Source organism: Ictalurus punctatus, chromosome 24 (genome assembly GCF_001660625.3).
Source record: "Ictalurus punctatus breed USDA103 chromosome 24, Coco_2.0, whole genome shotgun sequence".
Taxonomy (NCBI): domain Eukaryota; kingdom Metazoa; phylum Chordata; class Actinopteri; order Siluriformes; family Ictaluridae; genus Ictalurus; species Ictalurus punctatus.
In genome coordinates, this window is record NC_030439.2 from 16,787,284 (window position 1) to 16,810,195 (window position 22,912).

General features: G+C 39.5%; 1 protein-coding gene across 2 annotated transcripts in view; it reads left to right on the forward strand.

Moving 5' to 3' along the window:
- The first annotated feature begins 3,967 nt into the window (after window positions 1–3,967).
- The window catches only part of rapgef5a (Rap guanine nucleotide exchange factor (GEF) 5a), an 81,884-nt gene continuing 62,939 nt past the window's right edge, over window positions 3,968–22,912 (forward strand). The window contains exons 1-3 of one of the 2 annotated variants that reach the window (XM_017454742.3): window positions 3,968–4,369; window positions 15,096–15,149; window positions 22,078–22,187. In XM_017454742.3, the coding sequence (XP_017310231.1) occupies window positions 4,223–4,369; window positions 15,096–15,149; window positions 22,078–22,187 (311 nt within the window). In that variant the 5' untranslated portion in view covers window positions 3,968–4,222. The remainder of the gene's footprint in view (window positions 4,370–15,095; window positions 15,150–22,077; window positions 22,188–22,912) is intronic. The other variant, XM_053675286.1, reaches the window with a different exon arrangement.

Genomic DNA, 22,912 nt, shown 5'->3' on the forward strand with positions numbered 1-22,912 from the left:
TACAGCCATTCATTTTCTGAAAAATGTCATGTTTTGAAGAGGATTTTTTTCTGTAATTAAAGAAAGGAACATTTCCTTTTGGAGATGATGCTTATAGCTTTATTTTCTTTAACTGTAAACGAGAGAGCAGCGCAATATCTGATTTAAGCTGTCATGTCAGGAAAAACAGTGCTTCCACAATGCTTCCATACTGACCTGCGTGTCCTAAGGCAGAGGAAGCAAACAACGGTGCCTGTATAATGAAAAAGAGCTGTTAATGTCTGCTGGAGAAACACAGAGACATCTAGTGCTCTCAGGGGGCACTCGTACTCCTGCTGCTGTAAACCGATGGCTCCAGTTTCTGCACAGCATGGTGGTGAGTCCTCTACTCCGGGGCCAGCATCCATTACACACATTACTGAGGTTTAACAGTCATTTAGGGTCTGGCTTGTATGATTCCCATTATTGTGTAATGTACAGTATGGTAAATGCGCTGAGATATTAAAGTACAGCTCATTCTATTAACAGCCCTTTGTGTGTATGTGTGTGTGTGTGTGTGTGTGTGTGTGTGTGTGTGTGTGTGTGTGTGTGTGTGTATGTGTGCGTGAGGGTATGCGTATTGCTGAGGGAAATGGGTTGATATGGAACACTGAGTACGATTAGGAGCGTTTTTCTTTCTTTAGCTTAAAGCGAAGTTCTTCTAACAGACATCCTCGTTCCTATGTTAGTATTTTAAACTGTTTGAAATTACAAAGGAACATTACAAAGGCACTAGAGAGAGATTAAAATATGGGTACAGTGTTTCCGGAGCGTCATTTAAAATGACTTAGAGAGAGAGAACGAGCAATATAAAGGGAGAGAAAGAGTAGCAGTGTGCTATATTAATGTAGTGTTAAATAAGTTGTTATTGGGTTTCCATGACAAGGCGATTGCAGCTCTAATATCATTAAACCATCATAGTCCACACAATGCCACTGTTGGGTCTTTCATGGCCCGCTTGTCACCTAACACCATTGTATTGCACCTGAAAATAGACAAGACACTCCCAACCATCCTTTTTTCCCTTGCCCATCCCCCCATCCTAAACCTTTTTCTCCCCATCACATCCCTACCATTGGATCCCTCGTGTTCACTGCAAACCCCTAGAGTATTATCTACAAAGCAGCTGTATGCATGGAGGCCATTTTTCACTTGAACAATGTACACAAATGTCACCTGGATGCCAGCCATTCTGCTGCCTAAGATCTGAAGATATCAGTTATTGCTGAGTTCATGCCATTGTGGAAGTGTGTATCTATGTGAATGAACAGCTTTTACTTTACCATATTACAAATGTTTGTTTTAATTCACTATCCTCTACAGAGGAGAGTAGATCCTGTTCTAGAACATTACAGGTTTCAGGATTTAAGTATGCTTGTAATGTAAAGGACTGCATGGATCCTGCAGGGAACTGTGTTTAAGGCTTGGGGCTATAAAGCATTTGGTAGGACTACAAAGCATTTCCAACCAGTCATGCATATTTAAGCAGGGCTGTCTGTCAGGCTGTGTCAGAAGGTAATGTATGTTGATGGAAAAGAGCCTCAGGGTTAAGTAAGCTCTCATACAAATGGGAAGGATACACCTCAACTCAGCTAACATGCTAACACTTACCTAGATTCCTGAGACTACAATCACCTCCACCACCAAATCCAAAGCAGATCCCAACCCAGCAAATCTACAAATCCAAGCCAAAATCCAAAACATCTATCAAATCAAATCTAAACCAGACCCCAAAACATCTACCATACTAAAGCTAAGCCAGACCCAAAAGCATCTATCACACCAAATCTACAAATCCATGCCAGAGCTGAAAGCATCTATCACACTAAATGTACAAACCTAAGATAGAATCCAATGCATCTATGTCACCAAACCCAAGACAGACCCCAATATCTACCATGCCAAATCTACAAATCCTAAACCAGACCCCAAAACATTTACCACACCAAAACACATGACAAACCCACCAAAAAGCTAACACACCTAATCTAAGTCAGACCCAAAAGCAACTTCCATGGCCCAACTACAAATCCATGCCAGACCTGAAAGCATCCATCACACCAAATCTACAAATCTAAGCAAGACCCCAAAACATCTATCACACCAAATCTAAATCAAACACCAAAACATTTATTCATCAAATCCAGTTTCTTTAGCCAGCCACTCACCCATAACTTCTGGATGTAATTGCAGTAATTAGTGTTAATAGCCAATTCTAAATTATTTGTCATGTTTTGTGAAATAAAACAAAATCTTTTAAGCCAACCAGAAGCCAATAAAGTGGTGACATCCTATCTGTTTATCAGCCTGAAGCTGGTCCGAGTCCACATGACGCATTTTTCTCTCATTAGGTGAATATTTCTAGATTCTTTTAAAATGATTTGTTATTGTAATTGTAGTATTCAGACATAGCGATATTTGAGTTTGGAGTTAAGCTTTTGTTTAAACTTTCACTTAAATCTATAGTAGTGTGATGTGTAATGTAAGACACTCAGTAGGAGGTCAAATGTAAAGGTAAATGAAACACACACATTGATCTGAACAACAGGGGAACAATCATTCTACACTCTGATGTTGTCCTTACGCAACAGACTGATTACCAAAACCCAAAGAACCCAAAGGAAAAGTGGCTCTATATGAGTTGTCTAATGCAGAGATTCTCAGTTCAGTCCAAAAGTTTTAGTTCATAGTTGGTCCTCATTTTATTTTAGGTCAGAGCCGGAAGACTAGATGGAGAACATCTGATGAAAGCCAATCCCATTCTTGGAGATCAACCACCCTTACACATGCCACCCCTTTGTGTGCCCTTGCCCTCTCTTGAACACACCACTGTACTTACTGGGTAGCATTGGTGGTGGTATACTCTGAGAACATGTAGGACCCTTAAGGGTTTTTGATTAGCCCTCTGGGGAAACCCTTAAAAGTTCTATGTAGAACCCTAACTAAGTGTTTCCCTATTTTTGGGAACTAGGAACCCTTAATTTTCCATTTAACCCACAAAGCACCCCCCCCCCCCCCCCCTCCTAAATGTGATCTGTATGATCTGTATCAGGTTTTGGTAGTTTGGGGATGGAACTAAAATGTTCCTATTGCAGCGCTATTACAATGTATTCGTAAATTAAATACTGATATTCTGTACTGTGATTAGGTTCTCAACAAAATGGCAACACACCCCCCTCACCCATAATTGATTGGTTATTACTATATTGGCTTTTGTCAGCAGCATGGTTAAGTTTTTCAGCCATGTCTCCTCTCAACTCCCGGGTCCCTGGTCCAGTCCCGAGCCCAGGTTACTGTGTAGACCTTTGCATGTTCATGTGTCCATTTGAGTTTCCTCAGGGTTCTCCGATGTCCTTCACCTCCTGATAGCATGCCAGTAGATATATTGGCTCCACTAAATTGCTTCTAGGTGTGTAGGTGAGTACGCATTGTTACTTGACCGGCATTCCATCCCGGGTGTATTCCCGCCTTTATTATACCCAGTATTCTAGGAATAGGCTCAAAATCCACCATGACTCTGGAGTGCTTACTGAAGATGAATGAATGAATGCTTTTTACGACTACATTCATCTTTAGTAACTGTTTATCCTGGACAATTATGATTTAGGCTACTGTGTCAGCAGTGGCAATAAACAGGAATAGGACTATATATTTAAAACAAAACAAAACAAAAAACAACAAACCCAGTGCCACCTACGTTGCCACACCCCTGAGTGACAGGTTCGATTTGAGTCCAGATGCAAAACATTAACCTGTATAATCAGTGCGTAAAACACTGATGTGAACCAATAAACTGCTGCAAGAGTTAGACACGCTGCCAGAAGTAAAATCCCCTGAGGCTTGAGGACATGGTGGAAGTGATGCATGGCCGCTTCCTGCTGCACCTGTAACACCACCACCAGCACCACCATCTCCTCCTCCTCCTCCACCCTCCATCCGCCTACCACACACACACACACACACACACACACACACACACACACACACACACACACACACACACACACACTCTCTCTCTCTCTCTCTCTCTCTCTCTCTCTCTCTCTCTCTCTACATCGCGCTCCCGCACTGTCGCTCTGATCAGGGTGGAGCAGGCAGCCTCCTCCTCCTCCTCCGCCTCGGTGTCACCGTGCTGCGGGAAGTCGCTCGCTCGCGCGCTCGGGAATGGTGGTCGGCGGGTGAAGCTCCTCTCCAGTCGGGAGACATGGAGGACTCGGAGAGCGCCGCGGATGACGGACTGCTGGCCACCTGGCGATGGAGCCGTAACGCGCGGGAGCAGGTACAGCTGAAGCAGAAGATCAGAGACCTGCCCGGTTTACTGAAGCACGGCTTGCATTTGAGAAAGAAGAGCGTGAGTAGTGCATCTTAATGATGATGATGATTATTATTACTAGTATTGATTGATTGATTGATTTCATTTCCTGTCAAGCAAAACCACTGAGTGCGTTTTAAACCTGTTCTCCCTTTTGATGATCAGTCGCCCCCGCGTTTATTTAAAAGGACACACTGGCACAATTGCATTATGAACCTCTTGTTTTTTTTCTCGCCCCTTCTTCTTTTTTACGCGCGCGCAGCTCTGCGTCTTTTAATGAATTATTTAATGAATTTCTATTCGTGGTTGATTTTGCGGGAATGTGAGTATGTGAGAATGCGTAAAGGCAGAATCCGCTGTTTTGCAACCGCCGTATCTAAGGCAACAAGAATCCTACACACACACACACACACACACACACACACACACACCTGACGGCTTTTAGCCGTCGTTTCTCCCTAACTTCCTCATCACGACTGGATGTAAATACCGACTCCATGTTTTTAATACCTGATTGAATCTATTTGGATGAAGACATTTCTAGACACGGTGGTGTGTGTGTGTGTGTGTGTGTGAGTGTGAGTGTGTGAGAGTGTGAATGTGAGAGTGTGTGTGAGTGAATGCCTCCGGTAAACAGGCATTTCCCCACCTCGTTATTTTCCTTCATGTAAATGACTGAAACACTTAAACTTTAAAGGTTATGCTTGCAGTGACATTACGCAGAGACTTTACCTTCCCAATAATATTTGAGCTGAGGATAACAGGCAGGAAGCAGTGGATGCATGCTCAGGAAGCTATGGTTACGGAAAAACCGCATAGTACTACCTTACTACCATACTAAACAGTATGCATGCCACCAGTAGCCTGGTATTTATTTATACATAAACTACTAATGAGGATGGCAGTGTGCTGTTTGGGGCACATCTTATGTTTAATGAGTGGTCATTAATGTTTAACTTACCTGTCATCGTATTTATCATTTTTTTCATGATACATAATTATTTATTATTTTATATGATATGGAATGGATATCAGTTTTGGGGGAAGCGAGGGTGGTTTAGTGGGTAGCATGTTTGCCTCGCACCTCCATGGTTGGGGGCTTGAAACCGGCCTCCACCCTACGTCGGTGGAGTTTGCATGTTCTCCCCATGCTTCGGGGGTTTCCTGGAGGTTGACTCCGGTTTCTTCCCCAGTCTAAAGACATGCGTTGTAGGCTGATCGTAATCTCTAAATTGTCTACTGTGTGTGTGTGTGTGTGATTGTGCCCTGCGATGCGTTGGCCATTGTGCCATCCATGGTGTCCATTGCCTTGTGCCCTGAGTTCCCTGGGATAGACTCCAGACTCCCCGCGACCCTGTGTAGGATAATAAGCGGTACAGAAAATGGATGAATATCAATTTACAAAACATATACAAAATAAGAAAAAGTTACAATTCAGAGAAATAATTACCGATGACAATGGACAATGTTGACCTTTTCCCTCACTTTGATTCAATTCATCGAATTATTTATTAATTTAATTTAATTTATTTAATATGTAACGTAACCAGATTTTCAAAAAGATACAAAAGATTACAGAAAGTTACAAATAGCAGAAATGATTGTGGCCGGTGTTCACCTTTATCCATCCATCCATCCATCTTCTGTACCGCTCATCCTTCCTTCAGGGTCACGGGGAACCTGGAGCCTATCCCAGGGAGCATCGGGCACAAGGCGGGGTACACCCTGGACAGGGTGCCAATCCATCCAGGCACAATCACATACACACTCACACACCCATTCATACACTACGGACACATTAGACACGCCAATCAGCCTACCATGCATGTGTTTGGACTGGGGGAGGAAACCGGAGTACCCGGAGGAAACCCCCGCAGCACGGGGAGAACATGCAAACACCACACACACAGGGCCACGGTGGGAATCGAACCCCCGACCCTGGAGGTGTGAGGCCAACGTGCTATTTATTTATTTATTTATTTCATTATTTAACATGAGACAGATATACAGTAGGTTTGTCTGTATCACCAGTTACAAATAGCAGTTTAAAAGAAACAATGATGTTAGAAATATAATTTATAAAATGTTATTCTTCTAAAACATGCATAGTTACATACTTTTCATACATTTTATAAATTTTTTTAAAGTATGCAACATTCAAAATAACGTCATACATTTGAACAGATTTCAGGCTCTTATTGGTCTATTAAGATCAAATTTGGGGATCATGAAAATTTTGCACTTAGAGACATGTAGAGACAAAGGGACAGTTAACAACAAGATGTTGTAGTGATTCACATTCCACTTGCCAAAAAGCTAAAATTGTTTTAAATGTATACGAAAACATTCCTCTCGGGGGGGGGTGTAGAATGTTTTCCTGAAGAAAACATGTTCCTTATTGATTAATTTACATTCCCAGATTTCCCACTGTGATCTAGGAACAGGTTAGATACAATCCTTTCCTCAAGACCTGCACCGTTTATCAGCTGTTAATCATTATTACAGTATTTGCGGTGTGAAACTCCGTGACCACAAACAGACACAAATGCATGCTCTCACAATCGAGAAACCGTAATCACTTTCTCAAACATGTCTGTTTTGTCTTTTAAATGGCTTTGTGCTTTAGAAGGCTGTGAGTGAGTCCATTTACTTTTATGTTTTAAACTGTGCTCTGAGCTTGCTTTGATGAGTTTCAGTGGGTGTTTGGATGAGTCACAGCCACAGCTCAATTTAAGTGGAGATGCAAATGAGTGCAAGTAGGAAAAATGACAAACATTATCCCCACTGTGAATCTGGCATTTTCTGGCTTTTCCATTCCCTTTGGATTTAGCTTGATGTATCATGTAAGATATCTATTATTGATATTTTTACATTTGATTTCATGTGTTTTACACACCAGCCTGCTTTGGTTGTGGCAGAAGTTGTTATTTTCAAATCAGCAAGTTTCAACTGGTAAAATTAGGGGGTAGAATAAGGAGAATTGCATAGTTTTGATAACTTTTTTTTTGGCGGGGGTGGGGGGGGGATGCTGTTGTGATGGCAGAACGAACAATACAAGATTTGTGGACTTTGTTAAAAAAAATCCAAACAGGCATCTCTAACTGGAAGTAACCCCTGAATGATGTCGAGTTACTGTAATAAAACTCAGATTGCGATGAATGAAACACACAAAATGAACGTAACTAAAATCGGATAAAAGTATGACATGTCGTTACAAATCACAAATTGTAATCACTGGCTAATTGTTGTGATATAAGAGGATTAAACCCATTTGGGACGTGAGGTTATTAGAAGATGATCAACTTTGTTGTGACGGGTCACATTACACAACCCCATCGCTGATTATTTTCCTATAATAGCGTGCTCCCGACAGCATGTTTTATTCCTTAATTGCACAACCTCGACTTTTCTAAGTAAAAAGTGCACGAAAGGTACAAAAATTCGGAAAGATCATATCCTGAAAGGATAAAATTCGGTATTTTACTTTGTAAGACTGTAAGGCATGTTTGTAGGGAATAAGGGATTTTCGTGCACCACGACCCCTGTAAAAGGCGTCCTCATGAGGCAGCGAGACGAGCCCTTGTAGACAGGTGCACTGGGCCATGATGAAGAGCGAGTGGCTTTCAAACGCAAGCTGAACCGTCTCACTTGTCTCACACTCGAGGCTTTACGTCCAAATATCAGCTGCAGTTAGTGAGTGTATGCTGATTCAGTATCAGCTAGTGCTGCACATTTCCATGACCTGACATTTCTGCTTTTTCTGCTCGTTATCTGTAGCCGAACAGACTGTTCCCCCAAAGCGATGTAACCTAGGAGCATCACAGCTTTTTCTTTCCTGTCCTCTCCTCTTCTCTCACATGGTGTCAGATCAATTGCTTGATATGTTCTAGGTTAATTACATGTGAGAGTACGTACCATTATGTGGCTCAGGTGGTCGAGCAGGATGTCTACTAATCGTAGGTTTGGCGGTTCGATTCCCGGCCCACGTGACTCCACATGTCAAAGTGTCCTTGGGCAAGACGCTGACCCCAAGTTGCTCCTGATGGCAAGTTAGCACCTTGCATGGCAGCTCTGCTACCACTGGTATGTGAGTGTGTGAATGAGACAGTGTAAAGTGCTTTGGATAAAAACACTAAGGATAAAAAAAGTGCTATATAAGTGCAGACCATTTACCATTATTTGGTCTGGGGATAATAGTTTTACAGAGTGTTGAGGGTGTGGAGTTTTTGGAATCTGTTGGAACTTGTGCTGCCATTATATGGATCATTTCCAGTTTCTGTTTTCCACTTGACTGGGTGAGAAATGACAATATTGATTAGACTGAGTGAATGACTGAACAAAACATAACATGGCCTGCACTCTGAGACCTCAGTTCACAGTACTGGTTATTTATTTTTTTCCTGCACGGTGACAGGTTAGAGGCAAAAGCAAATGTACTCTGATGGAACTTTATCTTTTACATGATTTGTTGATGAATAACGAGTTTTGGTTTCATGCTTTTCTTTTTAAATGGACGAGCCGTACCAAACGCGGTCCTACATACCCTCGCCATTAATATTCCGAACCCCTCCTTGCATAATTGTAGTTTCCTCCATTAGTGGATAGTTTTGAGGTTCCGTCTCATTTGACTTGATTTGAGGGCTCTGTGCAGTCAGACATTAGAAATGACAATGATTTCATTTGATCCCATTAATCTGTTTTATCGAGACGGGAGAAGCAGATCGGTTTTGGGCTGTTATCGGCGGCGTAGACGTTTATTCGTAGCAGATTGGATGTTGCAGATTCTTCATGTGTCGATTTTATTTGCTTATGGGTTTTAAACTAGACATTTGATTCCTGTAAATGAAATAGGGAATGAAGTTTAAATAAAGCTACCTATAATTGAGATCAGATTATAGGTATTAAGAGGTTTATATTACCATACTGGCATTTGCAATCTGCTGTGCAACATGGAGCTCCTTCTGCTGAAATATCAGCGCTCGGTGAACAGGCTTTCATTCATTCGCTAGCATGAGGAATGTGTGTGAGGAAGATGAAGCTGAAAGCACGACATATTTGACACCAGAGGATCTAAGGGATTGAATAGTGTATATATATATATATATATATATATATATATATATATATATATATATATATAAAATGTATCTCTTTTAAATAGTGGAGCTGAACATTTTTTTCAATTTTTCAGTTTACGAAACCTCACCTTGTATTTTTGGTATGGTGACATTGGTGACATCTTCTTGAATGTGTGTGTGTGTGTATGTGTATACTGGAGTGTTTGTTGCGTTCACAGCCAGGTGGACGTTGTCGATGCACCTCTCAAGCGGATTTCCTGTACTTGTTTGTTTCGTAGTGAAACGCAAACGAAGAGGCCGAGTTTGTTTGATTTTTCTCGATCTCATCTGACATAACAGATTTATTCACAAGTCGTGTCGCTGCAAGCAGAGTTTGTGTGTATGTGAGTGTGTGTGTGTGTGTGTGTGTGAGCATTCGGAGCTCCAGCGCTGAACCTCGCTGAGCACTCTAATCTGAGAGTAATCCATTTCTCACAGATAATGACCCACACACACTCTGCACTCTGCATGCTGCACACAGGAACACACTCCTCACAGAGGCTTTGATGTCTGCACGTAGATAACAGCACCAGGGTGCCCCTTTTCTTCGTTTCTCTTCATGCTCACCTTCCATTGTTTCCTGTCCTTTCTTGTATCTCTCCTACTCTTTCTTTTTTTTTCTCTCAGTGTGAATCTGACACTCCTTAGCCCCGCCGAAGTGCACCGTACACTGCCTTTAGGTTTGTGTCAAAATGGAAGCTGTTTCAAACCCCAGAGTCTTGTTTTTCTTTCACACTCCTTTCTCATATTTCTGATTCTTTCACACCTTTTGATTCTCACATACCCAGTTGCTTTTTACCAATCCTTCCTCTCAGTGAAACTTTCCTCTCTCTTTCCTAATCAGGCTACAGCTACAGCTAGGTATGGTCAACAGCTAAGGTGTCAGCCGTCTACACAAACAATAGCTTGGTCATTTTGTTCGTCTTGAGTGTCGGATGCGTATCATCCACATTACAAAGTAGGTGTAAGTGTACCTTGTATGATGCGTTTAAAGGTGTGGACAGCAATATGTAAATTCTGCCTATAACTGTAAAAATCATATCGTTTCAGATTTACCTTAGAGAAAAACAGTCATTCATTGGATTCAAATAGTTTCTGCATTTCAGGCATCTATTTACATTTTTACAGCCTGGAAATGAGCTCCGCCCCTTTCTGAACCCAACCTGCTCAATTCCATTCTCTTTTCCTTAAAAGGCAATTTACGAAACACACATAACCTGTGTTTATATGCAGCCTAATAATCTGTGAATAATCCGACTGAAATGTACGCACCTTAATCGAAAGCGAGTAAACCGACCAGTGACGTTTCTATCAGATAGAACGAGATGATTAATCCTTTTTATAATACGTGATCATAATTAGAAGAATAATAGCCATGCAAACTTTCCTGTCTGAATATTTTCACTTTCAGACGCTTTTTACGATGCACTCTTTGTGCAATAAATCGGGCAAGTAATAAAATATAGCTCATGTTACATGTTTAGTAGTGCGATTAAGCAGCTTGACTGGTTTCACGTGCTCCTTGTCGTTATGTTAACGTTGACACTAAACTTCGCTAAATGCATGTTCATGGATCTAGATCGGATTACATACCGTATAACGTACTGTACATATAGTATAAACCGAGACTGTCTACAGCTTAGGATGCACATAAGCAGTTCATTTGGAGTCTGCAGTCGGAATGAGGTTGATATGGATTGGCTGAAATCGTTGCATGTAAACACAGCCATAGTTTCAGCAGAAGGAATGGTGTGAGAATGGTGAAGGGGAAAGCATTGTCATTGTTTTCACTGCAAGTGCAGGTCACCTCACAGGTAACCAGGCAACTGCTTTACAACATGGGAAGCCATATCATACATACTGTGCCTCTAGCTGAAATTTCCATTAGATTTACATCTACATTTACAAGTTGCAGCATTTAGCAGACACCCTTATCCAGAGCGACTTAGAAGTGCTTTGTATTCTCCATGAAAAATATCTTTCTTGCCGTGCTCATGCTAGTACAAGGTTTATGGTCTTAGAACATTATAAAGCAAAAACTCTGCTAGAGAGAAGTTAGTACAGCTACAAAACAGAGTGTAGATACAAAGGAGAGTCCTGATGCACAGCTTCCTTGTATCTTCAGGGTTGGTGGGTGAAATCAAGCCTTGCTGGAGGCTCAGTGGTGACATGGTGTAGAGCAGGGATTGATGAGTGCCTTCAGGTAGCGTCAGTCTATAAATGGCAGTGGAGGAAGCAAAGCAATGAGGTGATGTGGGAGTACTAATTGAAATCGAGGACATAATTAACTATGTTCCTTTCATGAAGGTCACATGGGAGCACAGATTCAAATTCATTGAAAAAAGTGTTGAAAACTGTGAAGCTGTAGCCTTATAAAGCTAACTCGAGATAGCTTTTAAAAACAACAACAACAAAACAACAACAACAACAACAACAACAAAAACCCTGGTGTTATATTTAGAGACTCTCATTGGAGAATATGAGCTAAATATAAATAGCTAGCTAAATTGTAGCGCCTTAAAATAAATGATCAAATCTACCTAGCTAATTTTATTTAGCTAACACTCCAGTGAAAGCTAATAGCAAGCTTGCATTACAGTGAGCGGCTGTCTTTGTAGTATGCAAGCTAAATATAAACAGCTAGCTAACTAATAGAGCTATAAAACAAGGTGTTACATATAGCTATCTGGTCGGTGTCCGACTTTTCTGGGTATACTGAAGGTTTAATACTGGAGTAGCTAAACATAAATTGCTAAATCACTCGCAGGCTTGGTTAGTGTTAAATAAAATAAGGTATTAGGCTTCATATGCTGCTGTTAATTATCCTAGCTGGCATTACAGTGAAAGGCTGTCTTTGGAGGTAGTAGCTAAATATAACTAGCTAGCTAAAAGAAGCATAAAATAAGGCATTAAATGTAGCTAGATGTTCAGTGTTAGATTTGACTGAAAGCTTAATACTGGAGTAGCTAAACATGAATAGCTAAATCGCTATCTAGCTTGGTTAGTGTTGAATAAGATAAGGTATTTAAGAAGTTGCTGTTGCAGTAACTCAAAACCATTAGGGGTTCTTTTGTACAAGTCATAGTCACCACACGGATTAACTGGACACATGTTTGCTGACCGGATTAAATACATGTAGTCGATATGTTTTCAGGATACAAACCATACATAAGATATACAAAATAACCAGGTGTAAGGTAACGCTAGTCATGATTCGCAGGCCTGGAGGAGAGAAAGAGAGAGGGAGGGTGATGGAAAGTAGAGGAGGATGAGTCCTTGAAGGAGAGGAAGCTGATTATGTGCTCCGTGTGTCTGCGCAGTCTGTCTCTTTGTTTTCCTGTAAGATCGATCTTTCGTGTGAAGACTCGATTTGCGTCTGATGCTTTTTCTCTTCTGTATCTTTGTGCTTGAGTAGCCAGCCTGTGTGCTTCAGTTCTCTCTCAACCCAAACACTGTCTGCTGCTCTCGCTGCCAAGCTTTGTGCCCTCTGCCCACAGCAAATCAATAAAGAGCTGAGCCGACACACACACACACACACACACACACACACCTTTTACACTGCAGCCAAAACAAAGCCCACACATGCTTTCGTGTCCTCAGAGATGACTCTAGTCCAGCTGAGATGTTGCTGTGTTGATATGATCTGTCTATTTCTCTTTCTGTCTCTTTCTTCTTCTGTGTTTATATTTCAGCAGCTTGATTTTTTAGCACCTTATCTTAGAATGACACCTGATTTGAGCCTTGATCCAAGGTAGTTTGATTTTAATCCCACTGTTCCCAATCAGATTTTGACCATTTCTTTAAATACGTGACAGAATCCTTCTTCCTCCATCAGCAGACAGTGTAGATGGTTTCCTCACACCTTATACATTAAGTAAGGAATGAAACACTTGTGGACGGGCTGTTTTTATAGGAAAACAATCAACAACAGGGTGGGATGAAGGGGAATTACTGTTACCACCCCAAAGTGAATTCTTTTCCCATAGCAGTACAACCAGAAGTGTTTTATTCCTCTTATTTGCCATTAAAAAAAAAGATTTACTTTTTTTTTTTTAAAAATCAATTTATAATTACATTTAATGTTGTGGAAGATTTTCAAGAAGTTAGGTCCTGTTATCACTTCCATTCCCTGGTTATTCTCTCTCCAGCCCCCCCCCCCCCCCCCCCCGCCCCATGAAGATAATTGGAATTGAAAAATGCTGATGAAAAACCGCAAAACTTAACGTCCTCCATCCTGAAGACTTTCCTGTGTCCTAAAGTTACAGTTTTATTCCTGACTATTACAAAGTGCTGTCACTGGAGAGTCCTTCCAAAAACTTACAATAAATACAGTGCCCTGCACTAATATTGGCACCCTTGGTAAATATGAGCAAAGAAGGCTGTGAAAAATTGTCTTTATTCTTGAACCTTTTGAGCTTTTTGTTAATTTTTTTTTTTAAATGTTAAAAAAAACAACATTTTTTTAACCAAAGGATTTGCCAACATTGCTTCCTTATTACTGCTAACTATCTTCTACTACACCAGAGTTTGGCTTGAGGGTGCTTACACAACTCGGTTTCACTCTCGATTAACACCCAGTAAATTTGGAACTGTATGCACGTGGCTGGAGGTGTAAAAGACTGAGGTGCACTTGCCTGGATGAGCATCTGGGACAGAGTCTGAACTCTGCAGTAGTCTGCGGGATGTTTAGAGAAATTGGAACAAACTATTATTTTAGCTTTCATGAGGACACGAGCGAATGAAACGGATAAACAACGGATCATTAAAAAGATCTAGAAGAGTGATACTGATTTTAAAAGGCTGTTTGTTTCCTCCAGGCAGTTCAACAGTGAAAATGTTGGCCATGTAGACACACTTCATGCTCTCTATGAGGGACATAAAACATTTGTAAAAGCTGAACTCAGAAAATAGTGGGGTTTTTTTTGTTTGTTTTAAATATTTTTTAATGCATTTTTTATTTTATTTTATTTTTTCATTTTGAAAAAAATTATTCCACTTTGGAGTTTGCAAGCCTGAAAAAGGACGTTTTGTAGATTATAATTAAATTGTAGTTAGGGATATAATGACTATAAAGTCAATTTTTGGTGTGAACACACTGCGTTTAAATCTGCATCAGTACACTTGAGCAGTTTTATAAGGAAATTGGTTGGTAAGTTTTTCCAGGCATCGTGGAGAATCGCCCACAGTTCCATCCCTACACCACAATGTGACATGAAATTGCACCAAATGTTCATATGGTGAACTGTGGATGAAATCTCAATCATTTTAGCATCATAGCATGTGTACATTGCTTGGTGCAGGTACAACATTCAGTGTTTATGCCTATTCATATTTGTATAGCAACTGTCAATAGTGACCTTTATTTGCCCTCTGCAAATGAATGTGGATTCATCTTAATGCTCCATAAACACTCTCTGGCTCACTGTAAATGAGTATGCAGTCTTACCTGCCTCTTATTGGGCACTGTTGTGTGTTTCTCAGCTGTATGTAGCCTCTTATTTGGGGCTATATGTATAGATGAACTGGAGGTTGGTTTTAGAGCACTTGTTTGGTTTGTCCGTTATCACATTATCAGTCTATAGAAACTGAACTGTACTATTTAAATAGCATTATGACTCTGTTTGTTTTTATTGATTGTGTCTTGGCAGCAGTCACCTGACACCGTCCCCGGACCCAGTACTGGCGTCCACACCAAATCCAAGGTAGGCTACAACTGTTATACTGCGTGTGTGGTTTGTTGTATTAAAGTTTTGCTTCGTTAAAAATGAAAGCGGTGAACCCTAAATAAAAATGAACAGTGGAGAATTTCTTTCCACCATGGTCATGATCTTGAAAACTCGGTGCACTCTACAACCTCATTTATCTAAATGTTCTCTGTGTGATTTTTCATTAGATTTAGATTTGAATTTGTAGTATTATAATTATTATTAAAGAAAAAAAGACAGAAGACAAGTAGTACAAAAGTATTAATTTGAGTATATATATGTGATTCTCAAATATAGTATTAAAGTACAATGATTGCATTGTGTACCTGAGTTAAGGGTGTGTGTGTGTGTGTACTCAATGCGCTGAAGTTTAGTAACAGACAGGATGAAGTTCCTCTCTTGGTTTGACCTGGACATGAGACCTTGTGGGATGTTTGAAAAGTTTACCATCAAACATCTTGAAGGGTTTGTAAAGTAACTGTAAATCGGGGTTGATCAGAGAAAACAAGTATAGGAGGAGATTGTAGTATTTCCTCAACAATGTTGGACCAAAACCAGGATTTATTTCCAAAACCAGGAATTCCAAAACCAGGAATTCCCAAAACCAGGAATTTCCCAAACCAATTTCCAAAACCAGGAATTCCCTTTTAAGATAATTAATCATATTTATGAGCTTACACGGCATATATTTCTGTGTACTGTGTGTTTAATTGTCAGCTTGCTTGACTTCTTACGGATACATTAGATCAGTGTTCGCATGGTGAGTCATCGTCAAAAAACCTTTAGGCAAGTAAAAGTACTGTTATGCAACAAAATTATGACGAGAAGTGAAACCGTTTTCTAAACAGATACTTGTATCTAAGAGTAGCTTTTCTGGTGAAAAGACAGCTGTAGTAGTGTGTTCCCCTTTACACAGGATCAGATGATCGTTAAAGAACCGACTGTGATTTTAATGATAATAATAAGATCAAAACCATTCAGTGCCAATAAAACAAAACTATGGATTAATACCCTAGCACACAATTCTGGTTAGTCACAAGAATAATTTCTCAGTAACAAGGGAAGATAAAAAAAAAAAAAAAGTAAAAATGTGCGATATCAGCACATATCAATGCAGATGCGTTGTGTGAGAACCAGAGGTCCAAATCTGTGCGTCCTATAGAGTTAAAATATATAGAGAGCATGCTGGTCACTCGAGGATGTTCTTTCATGGTGAGCCTGCGAGATTTCTTTAACAAGATGCAAATCATGTGCACTTGTGATGTGGCTGATAAGTCTGGATTGCAATAACCAACAAAGATTATACGTTATGTGGATACATAAGCATGTTATAAACTTCTAAAAGAGCTCTTCAGAAGCTTTCAAACAACACCATCTGTACACCACTGCAGTAGACAGTGCCCATGAAAGACACCACGGAAATCGGTCATTTTAGCCGACTTTGGAACTCTATTTCTGCTACTGAGCTCATTATTTTTCAGTCGATCTTTTTCCCTGGGTCAAACACTCTGCTTATTCAATCAAATTTCTTTGGGAGAATTTATAAATTTGTTTATTTTATTTTTAAGATATGGCGAACCTGTTGTATATTTTGTTTACAATATTAAACCAACTTTTGTAGCATTTTTTTTTTTACTGTATTAATTTTTTCCAGACAAAAAGCGCATTGTTTTATGATCCAGAAATAAAAAAAGGAGTATTTTCAGTCATCATTTTTCTTCATTCAAATATTCTGAGAATCAAATCAAATTGTGAATAGAAATGTAACGGTATGAAAATTTCATATCACGATTATCCTGACCAAAACTATCAACCTTATTAGTGTTATCACGGTATTGTTAAAATGTGCTGAAAATGTACACACACTCAAATCAGTGACTTTCGCAGCAACGTTCTTCTGGCAAGCTCTGCAGACAGGGTTTCCATCTTCAATTAAGTTTCCCTCAGCATTTTTATAGAATCCAAAATATGACCACACTTCGGATTTGGTCCTCTTGGTAGGTTGGAAAATCTCCCGAGCGCTGTCACTGCCTTCCGCCATGTTTTCACACTCAGAAAAACAACATGCTGCGCCTGCATCAGACTCATGCTGGGTGTGTGTGGACAGCATTTACCGCGAGTTTTACAAATCACTGTTTTAATGATAATTAAATGTGAGACGGTAATACTGACCGTCTGGGAATTTTAATAATGAATTAATAAAATAATTCATCCCTAATTGTGAATCGGAGGGTATTGTAGTAGAGTTTAACATTTAATGTAACTATAAATAGATTACAAAAAAAAAAAAGTATGACATGCCATTCTATAATTATTTAAAAATGTAAAAGTTGGCACGTTGTGTCCGTGTAAGGAACCTGCTGCTATTTGAAAATATTAAACTTTGTGGTGGTAAATATAGAGGTGGTAAACCTCAAAATATTTTATTCCTTACTTCGATACCATTATATCTTCATTCAAACCTTATTTAAACTTGTTGTAAATTGAGGCAGAACCCTGAACCCTGTGATGCAGCTGATTATAACAAAAGTGTTCGAATACATGCAAGTAAACTTGATAAAACAAAAATTAACATAGTAAAGCAGTTACAAATGACCAAGAAAGTGATAAATAAAACAAGTCAAAACAATGTTAAATGTTATAAACATGACAGTCTGGAGGGGATGTACTTCTCCACGCCCCTGTCTCCACCATGAATTCATCCGTCTGAGCTGCTGTTGAACTTAATGTGAGTGACAAAGTAAACTAATGAATCTCTAGTGAACAAAACAAGCAGAAAATCCATCAAATTAAATCTCCGAATCTCCCAGGAGCCGTCAGCGGGTCCTGACTTACATTCCTCACACTCGTAATGACACGCAATTCCCATTAGCTTCACTGAAGTTACTGAATAATTCATCGTACTTACTGAATAATAAGCTTTAAGATGAATTAAGTGACTAATAAGCTGAGAGTTTAAGGGGTTGAAGACATGGAATTTAAATCGTAATGCATGTATTTTCAATTTTTTTCAAACAGAATTTTTCTGTGAATAATTTATGAGCAGACCCTGAGTTTATCCGCTGGGATAAGATTGTGTGGTGGAAAATGACGATAGAAAGGTTAAACCTGTCAAAAATCAGAAGACGTTTAAAGGACATTCAAATGCCATTGCATTCTGATGGATTGTTATGGGGAAAAAAATAGGATTTAAAAAAATAGATTTTTTTTTTTGTCTCTTAAGTGATTGGTACTGATGCATTGTGCACAATATGACCAGGAAGTGGAAAAAAAAGAGAGAGAATCGTAGAAGCATGAAGAATAAGCATGGTTGAATGTGATAAAATTATGTAAAGGTTATATAAAAGCAAGAAGTAGTACTACCCCTAATAATACTGCTCGGCAAATGTTGTATGTAATGGAGTTATGGAGTGTGTTACTTCCCACCAAACCTGTTCCTGGAAATTTACTGTCCTGCAAAATTCCATTTCAGCCCTGATCCAATTACATAGACTGATTATCAACTGATCTGCTCTGTTAAAAACCTTTAAATTCATACCTCACCGGTGTCCCATAATCTCATTTCCCACCTTTACACTGCCCATTGCTGTCCTTCAATACTTTTCATCTCTGGAGAGATTTATTCCCATCGCTGTACTCCTCTGTAATCATGCAGAGACACAGAGACAGACACAGAGACTGACACAAAGACAGACAAACATACATAAACATACAGACCCACAAAGAAACAGGCAGAAACACAGAGACAGGCAGAGACAGAGAGACAGACAGAAACATACAGACAGACCGAGAAACAGACAGAAACCCTAACCCTAGGCAGGAACAGAGGTAGACAAACAGGTAGAGACCGAGAGACAGACAGATAAACAGGCAGAGACAGAGAGACAGACAGACACAGACAGAGAAGCAGGCAGAGAGACAGACAGATAAACAGGCAGAGACAGAGAGACAGACAGACAGACAGAGAAGCAGGGAGAGAGACAGACAGATAAACAGGCAGAGAGAGAGACAGAAAGATAAAAAGTCAGAAACAGAGAGACAGACAGACAGACACAGACAGATAAACAGGCAGAGACAGACAGACAGACAGATAAACAGGCAGAAACAGACAGAGAAGCAGGCAGAGAGACACAGATAAACAGGCAGAGACAGAGAGACAGAAAGATAAAAAGTCAGAGACAGAGAGACAGACAGACAGACACAGACAGATAAACAGGCAGAGACAGACAGACACAGTCAGAGAGACAGGCAGAAATAGACTCGGAGAATCAGGAGGAAATGATTGACGGTTGAACAATTTGATTAACAGCATACATTTTTAGGGTTTTTTTTCTGGGTTATGTGTATATGTGTGTAGTCATCGCTTCAACACACATCACATCACACATCACGTGGACACGTGGACACAGACGATGTAATACTCAGTGTGTGTAAATGCTGCAGCTGATATCACTGGGTCATGTGGATTACGGTTGGCATATGAAGCAGACGTCCTGGGAATCCTCCAATCTGTCATTTCTCTTTTCTTCTAAAAATTTTTAATTGTGTAAATCAGAACACGAATAAATCTCTAATTCTTATTTTATTCAGAATATTACATTATACAATATTATATAAGTAATAGAGGAAAATTTTTATATAAGGAGTTTTATTTATTGCACTTATTACCGCTTATAGCAATTAGCCAACAATTACAATTTTCTATTTAATAAAGAACGGCACATCATACTTTTTATCCATTGATTGTTATGTTTAATGTTGTGGAACATTTGTGAAACATGTTGATGTTATAGTTTACATATTATAGTCACTCCCTCAGCAAACTCTCTCTTCTGAAGTTCACAAGACAAAACAAATGCCGCTTGCTACTGAGAAAAAAAACGTCCTTCCTGAAGACTTTTCCAGAACGGTTTTACAAAGCACCGACACTGGAGACTCCTTCCATAAGTATTAAATAAACATCTCCTTACTGAAAACGTTTAGCAGGTTTTAATCTGTGTATTATTAGGTTTATGTGGAGCGTCCGACGAGCACATCCCTGTGTTGTTGTTACTATAGAAACGATAACCTCTTAGAGCGCATTAATATAAACCTGTGATTTGGCTTGTAACTGGAACGACTGTCAGAGCTGCTGTTGGAGAAAATGAGTCACCCAGTTAATGACCAGTCAGATCGGAGGATTCGACTGCAATCAATAAACGGACAATTCTACACTGTAGATGTTTAACAAAACATAAAAGGTCAACATAAATTTTTAATCTCTATGGCACTTTTTAAAACACACATTTTGTGTTTTCTTTGCTGTTTCAAAAATTGACCTGAATTAATTTGATTTTAATTAATTTTACTATTCTTATTGGCCAAAGATGAGATGTTTCTTTTGATTTCTTTGTGCATAAAAATCCTTTGCATTTTATAGAAGATGATTCATATGTATGTAGGGCTGCAACTAACGATTATTTTCATAATCGATTAATTGGCCAATTATTTTTTTCCGATTAATCGGATGGGGGCGGGCCAAACGTTCCGAGCCTTTTTTTTTTGTATATTTAAAATAAAATCCACAAACTGAGTGTTACAAATTTAAATTCAGACTAAAACTTTACACAACTGTTTGTCCAAAACAGAAAAGAACCCAATACACACACACACACACACACACACACACACACACACACACACACACACACACACAAGAATATATTTTATTAATTTAAGACTGTAGTTTAATTCGGTGCTTTTTGTGAATCCATAAAAAAATAATGCATAAGTACTTATATAAACTAACTAAATAAGATAGATAGATAGCATTATTTTTTATGGATGCACAAAAAGCACTGAATTAAACTACAGTCCTAAATTAATAATAAAAACTCCCTTTCACTGCACCTTGTGGTTTCTGTTACTCGCTGTCTTTAGACATATTTTACTTTTGATCATAATGTTTTAATTAGACATTACAGATCTTACCCTACACTCTGTATCACCGCGTCTGCATCGCGGTCGTGTTACTAACACATCACTTCTGTTACAATAAACAACAGAAGTTACACTGCAAGCGCGCAAATACAGCATATAATGACAATAAACTGGAATTAAATTAAACCTTTTAAGCAACTCGCGACCGCATCACTGTCATGCTTCCGTGCGCCACAAACTCCACTTTATAAAGTTTATAAATCGTCTCTGTGGTGTTTAATCCCTGCCTTAGAGGACTTAGAGGTCGCACACTTTCTTCCTGATGAGGACTGAGGTCGTGTTGGGAATAAAAGGTATTGCAGACAGAAACAGTAAACTGAAGAAAGTCAGTGTCGGTGACTCTGAGGCTAAAGCTAGCGGTGTCGCATTACGTGCGTATCATGTCAAGCGCCGTCGACTAGGAAGTGGCTTATACTTCCGGTTAGTAAAAACCCACTAGTGTTATATTTGAGATGATATTACCTTTCTAAAATCCACACACTAGACGGTAGAGTATATAATGCATAGTGTAAGTGTACACACTTCATTTGGGACATAACTTTTTCATAATGGATTATTATCGACTTTATCGATTAGTTGTTGCAGCTCTAGATGGATGTGATATCATGTGATAATTTTTTTTTACCTTTCTGTTGTGTTGTGAAGGTGTTTACTAGAAGAATTTTTATACGCTCTAACGGAAAAAGAAAGTTTATGAAACAACATTTTCACACAGAACAGCAGAGAGCATTACAAGGCAAACATTTTAGATGTTAAAAAAAAAAAACTCAATAAAAGTTCAAGTTATTGTTATGTTTTTAAGAATATTATATTAATTCCGTTCTTTTGAAACCACTGTTTGTCCTTGACCTATTTATGAATGTGAATACATATGAATACATCACCCTCTCTCTCTTTTATACACACACACTTTACTAAATCTCTCTCTCTCTCTCTCTCTCGTTAGCCGTCATGCTCTCAGAGTTTTCCCTGTGCAGGCCGCGCACTGAGAAACGCATTTCTGTCCCACGGCCCGTATCCAGCCAAAGACAAGATCCACTTGGCACGGATCATCAGGTGAGCGGATGCGTGTCTTGACGTGTTCGTGTAGCTGTGTAGTGAAAGCAGATCACTCTGTACGCGTGATTTTGGTGACTTTGACGTGTGTATCTGTAGCGACTCTGGCAGCTGAACATATAATCCTGTAGCACCAGTTGAACCATAAGTCGATTAAAACAAATGAAAAATTTGTCTAATAGAAGACAAATAAACAAAGCAGTCATGTGCATCAGCACACGAATTAGCAATAAATTACTCAATATTTTAACACAGACACTAAGCAAGTTTATGTTTGCCATTCTGGTACAAATCTCTCATGTGGGCGGGGCTTAACAGTGATTTACTCTTATTGGCTAGTGAGATTTGGATCAACAGCTCCCTGACCTGGAAGTACAGACTTCAGGGTCGTGCATTTTGGAGAGCGTTCTGGATGCGGTTCTCTGTATAGTTATAATGTTTGTACTTTGTAGTGGAAATGACTTCCTTACTTAGTCACTATATTAGTTCGTAATTAATATTTGAGGTTTGGGTAGTCTCATACGACTGTTTTTCCGAGATCAGCTCTCAGGAGAGGTAACGTCAACATCATCATCACCATCACCATCATCATCATCATCATCATCCTCTTCCTCCTACTCAGCTGGGCACTCAAACTGTCGATCCAAATCTCACTAGCGAATGAGAGTAATTCACTGTTAAGCCCCGCCCACACGAGAGGTTTGTGCCAGATAGAAGTACAAACA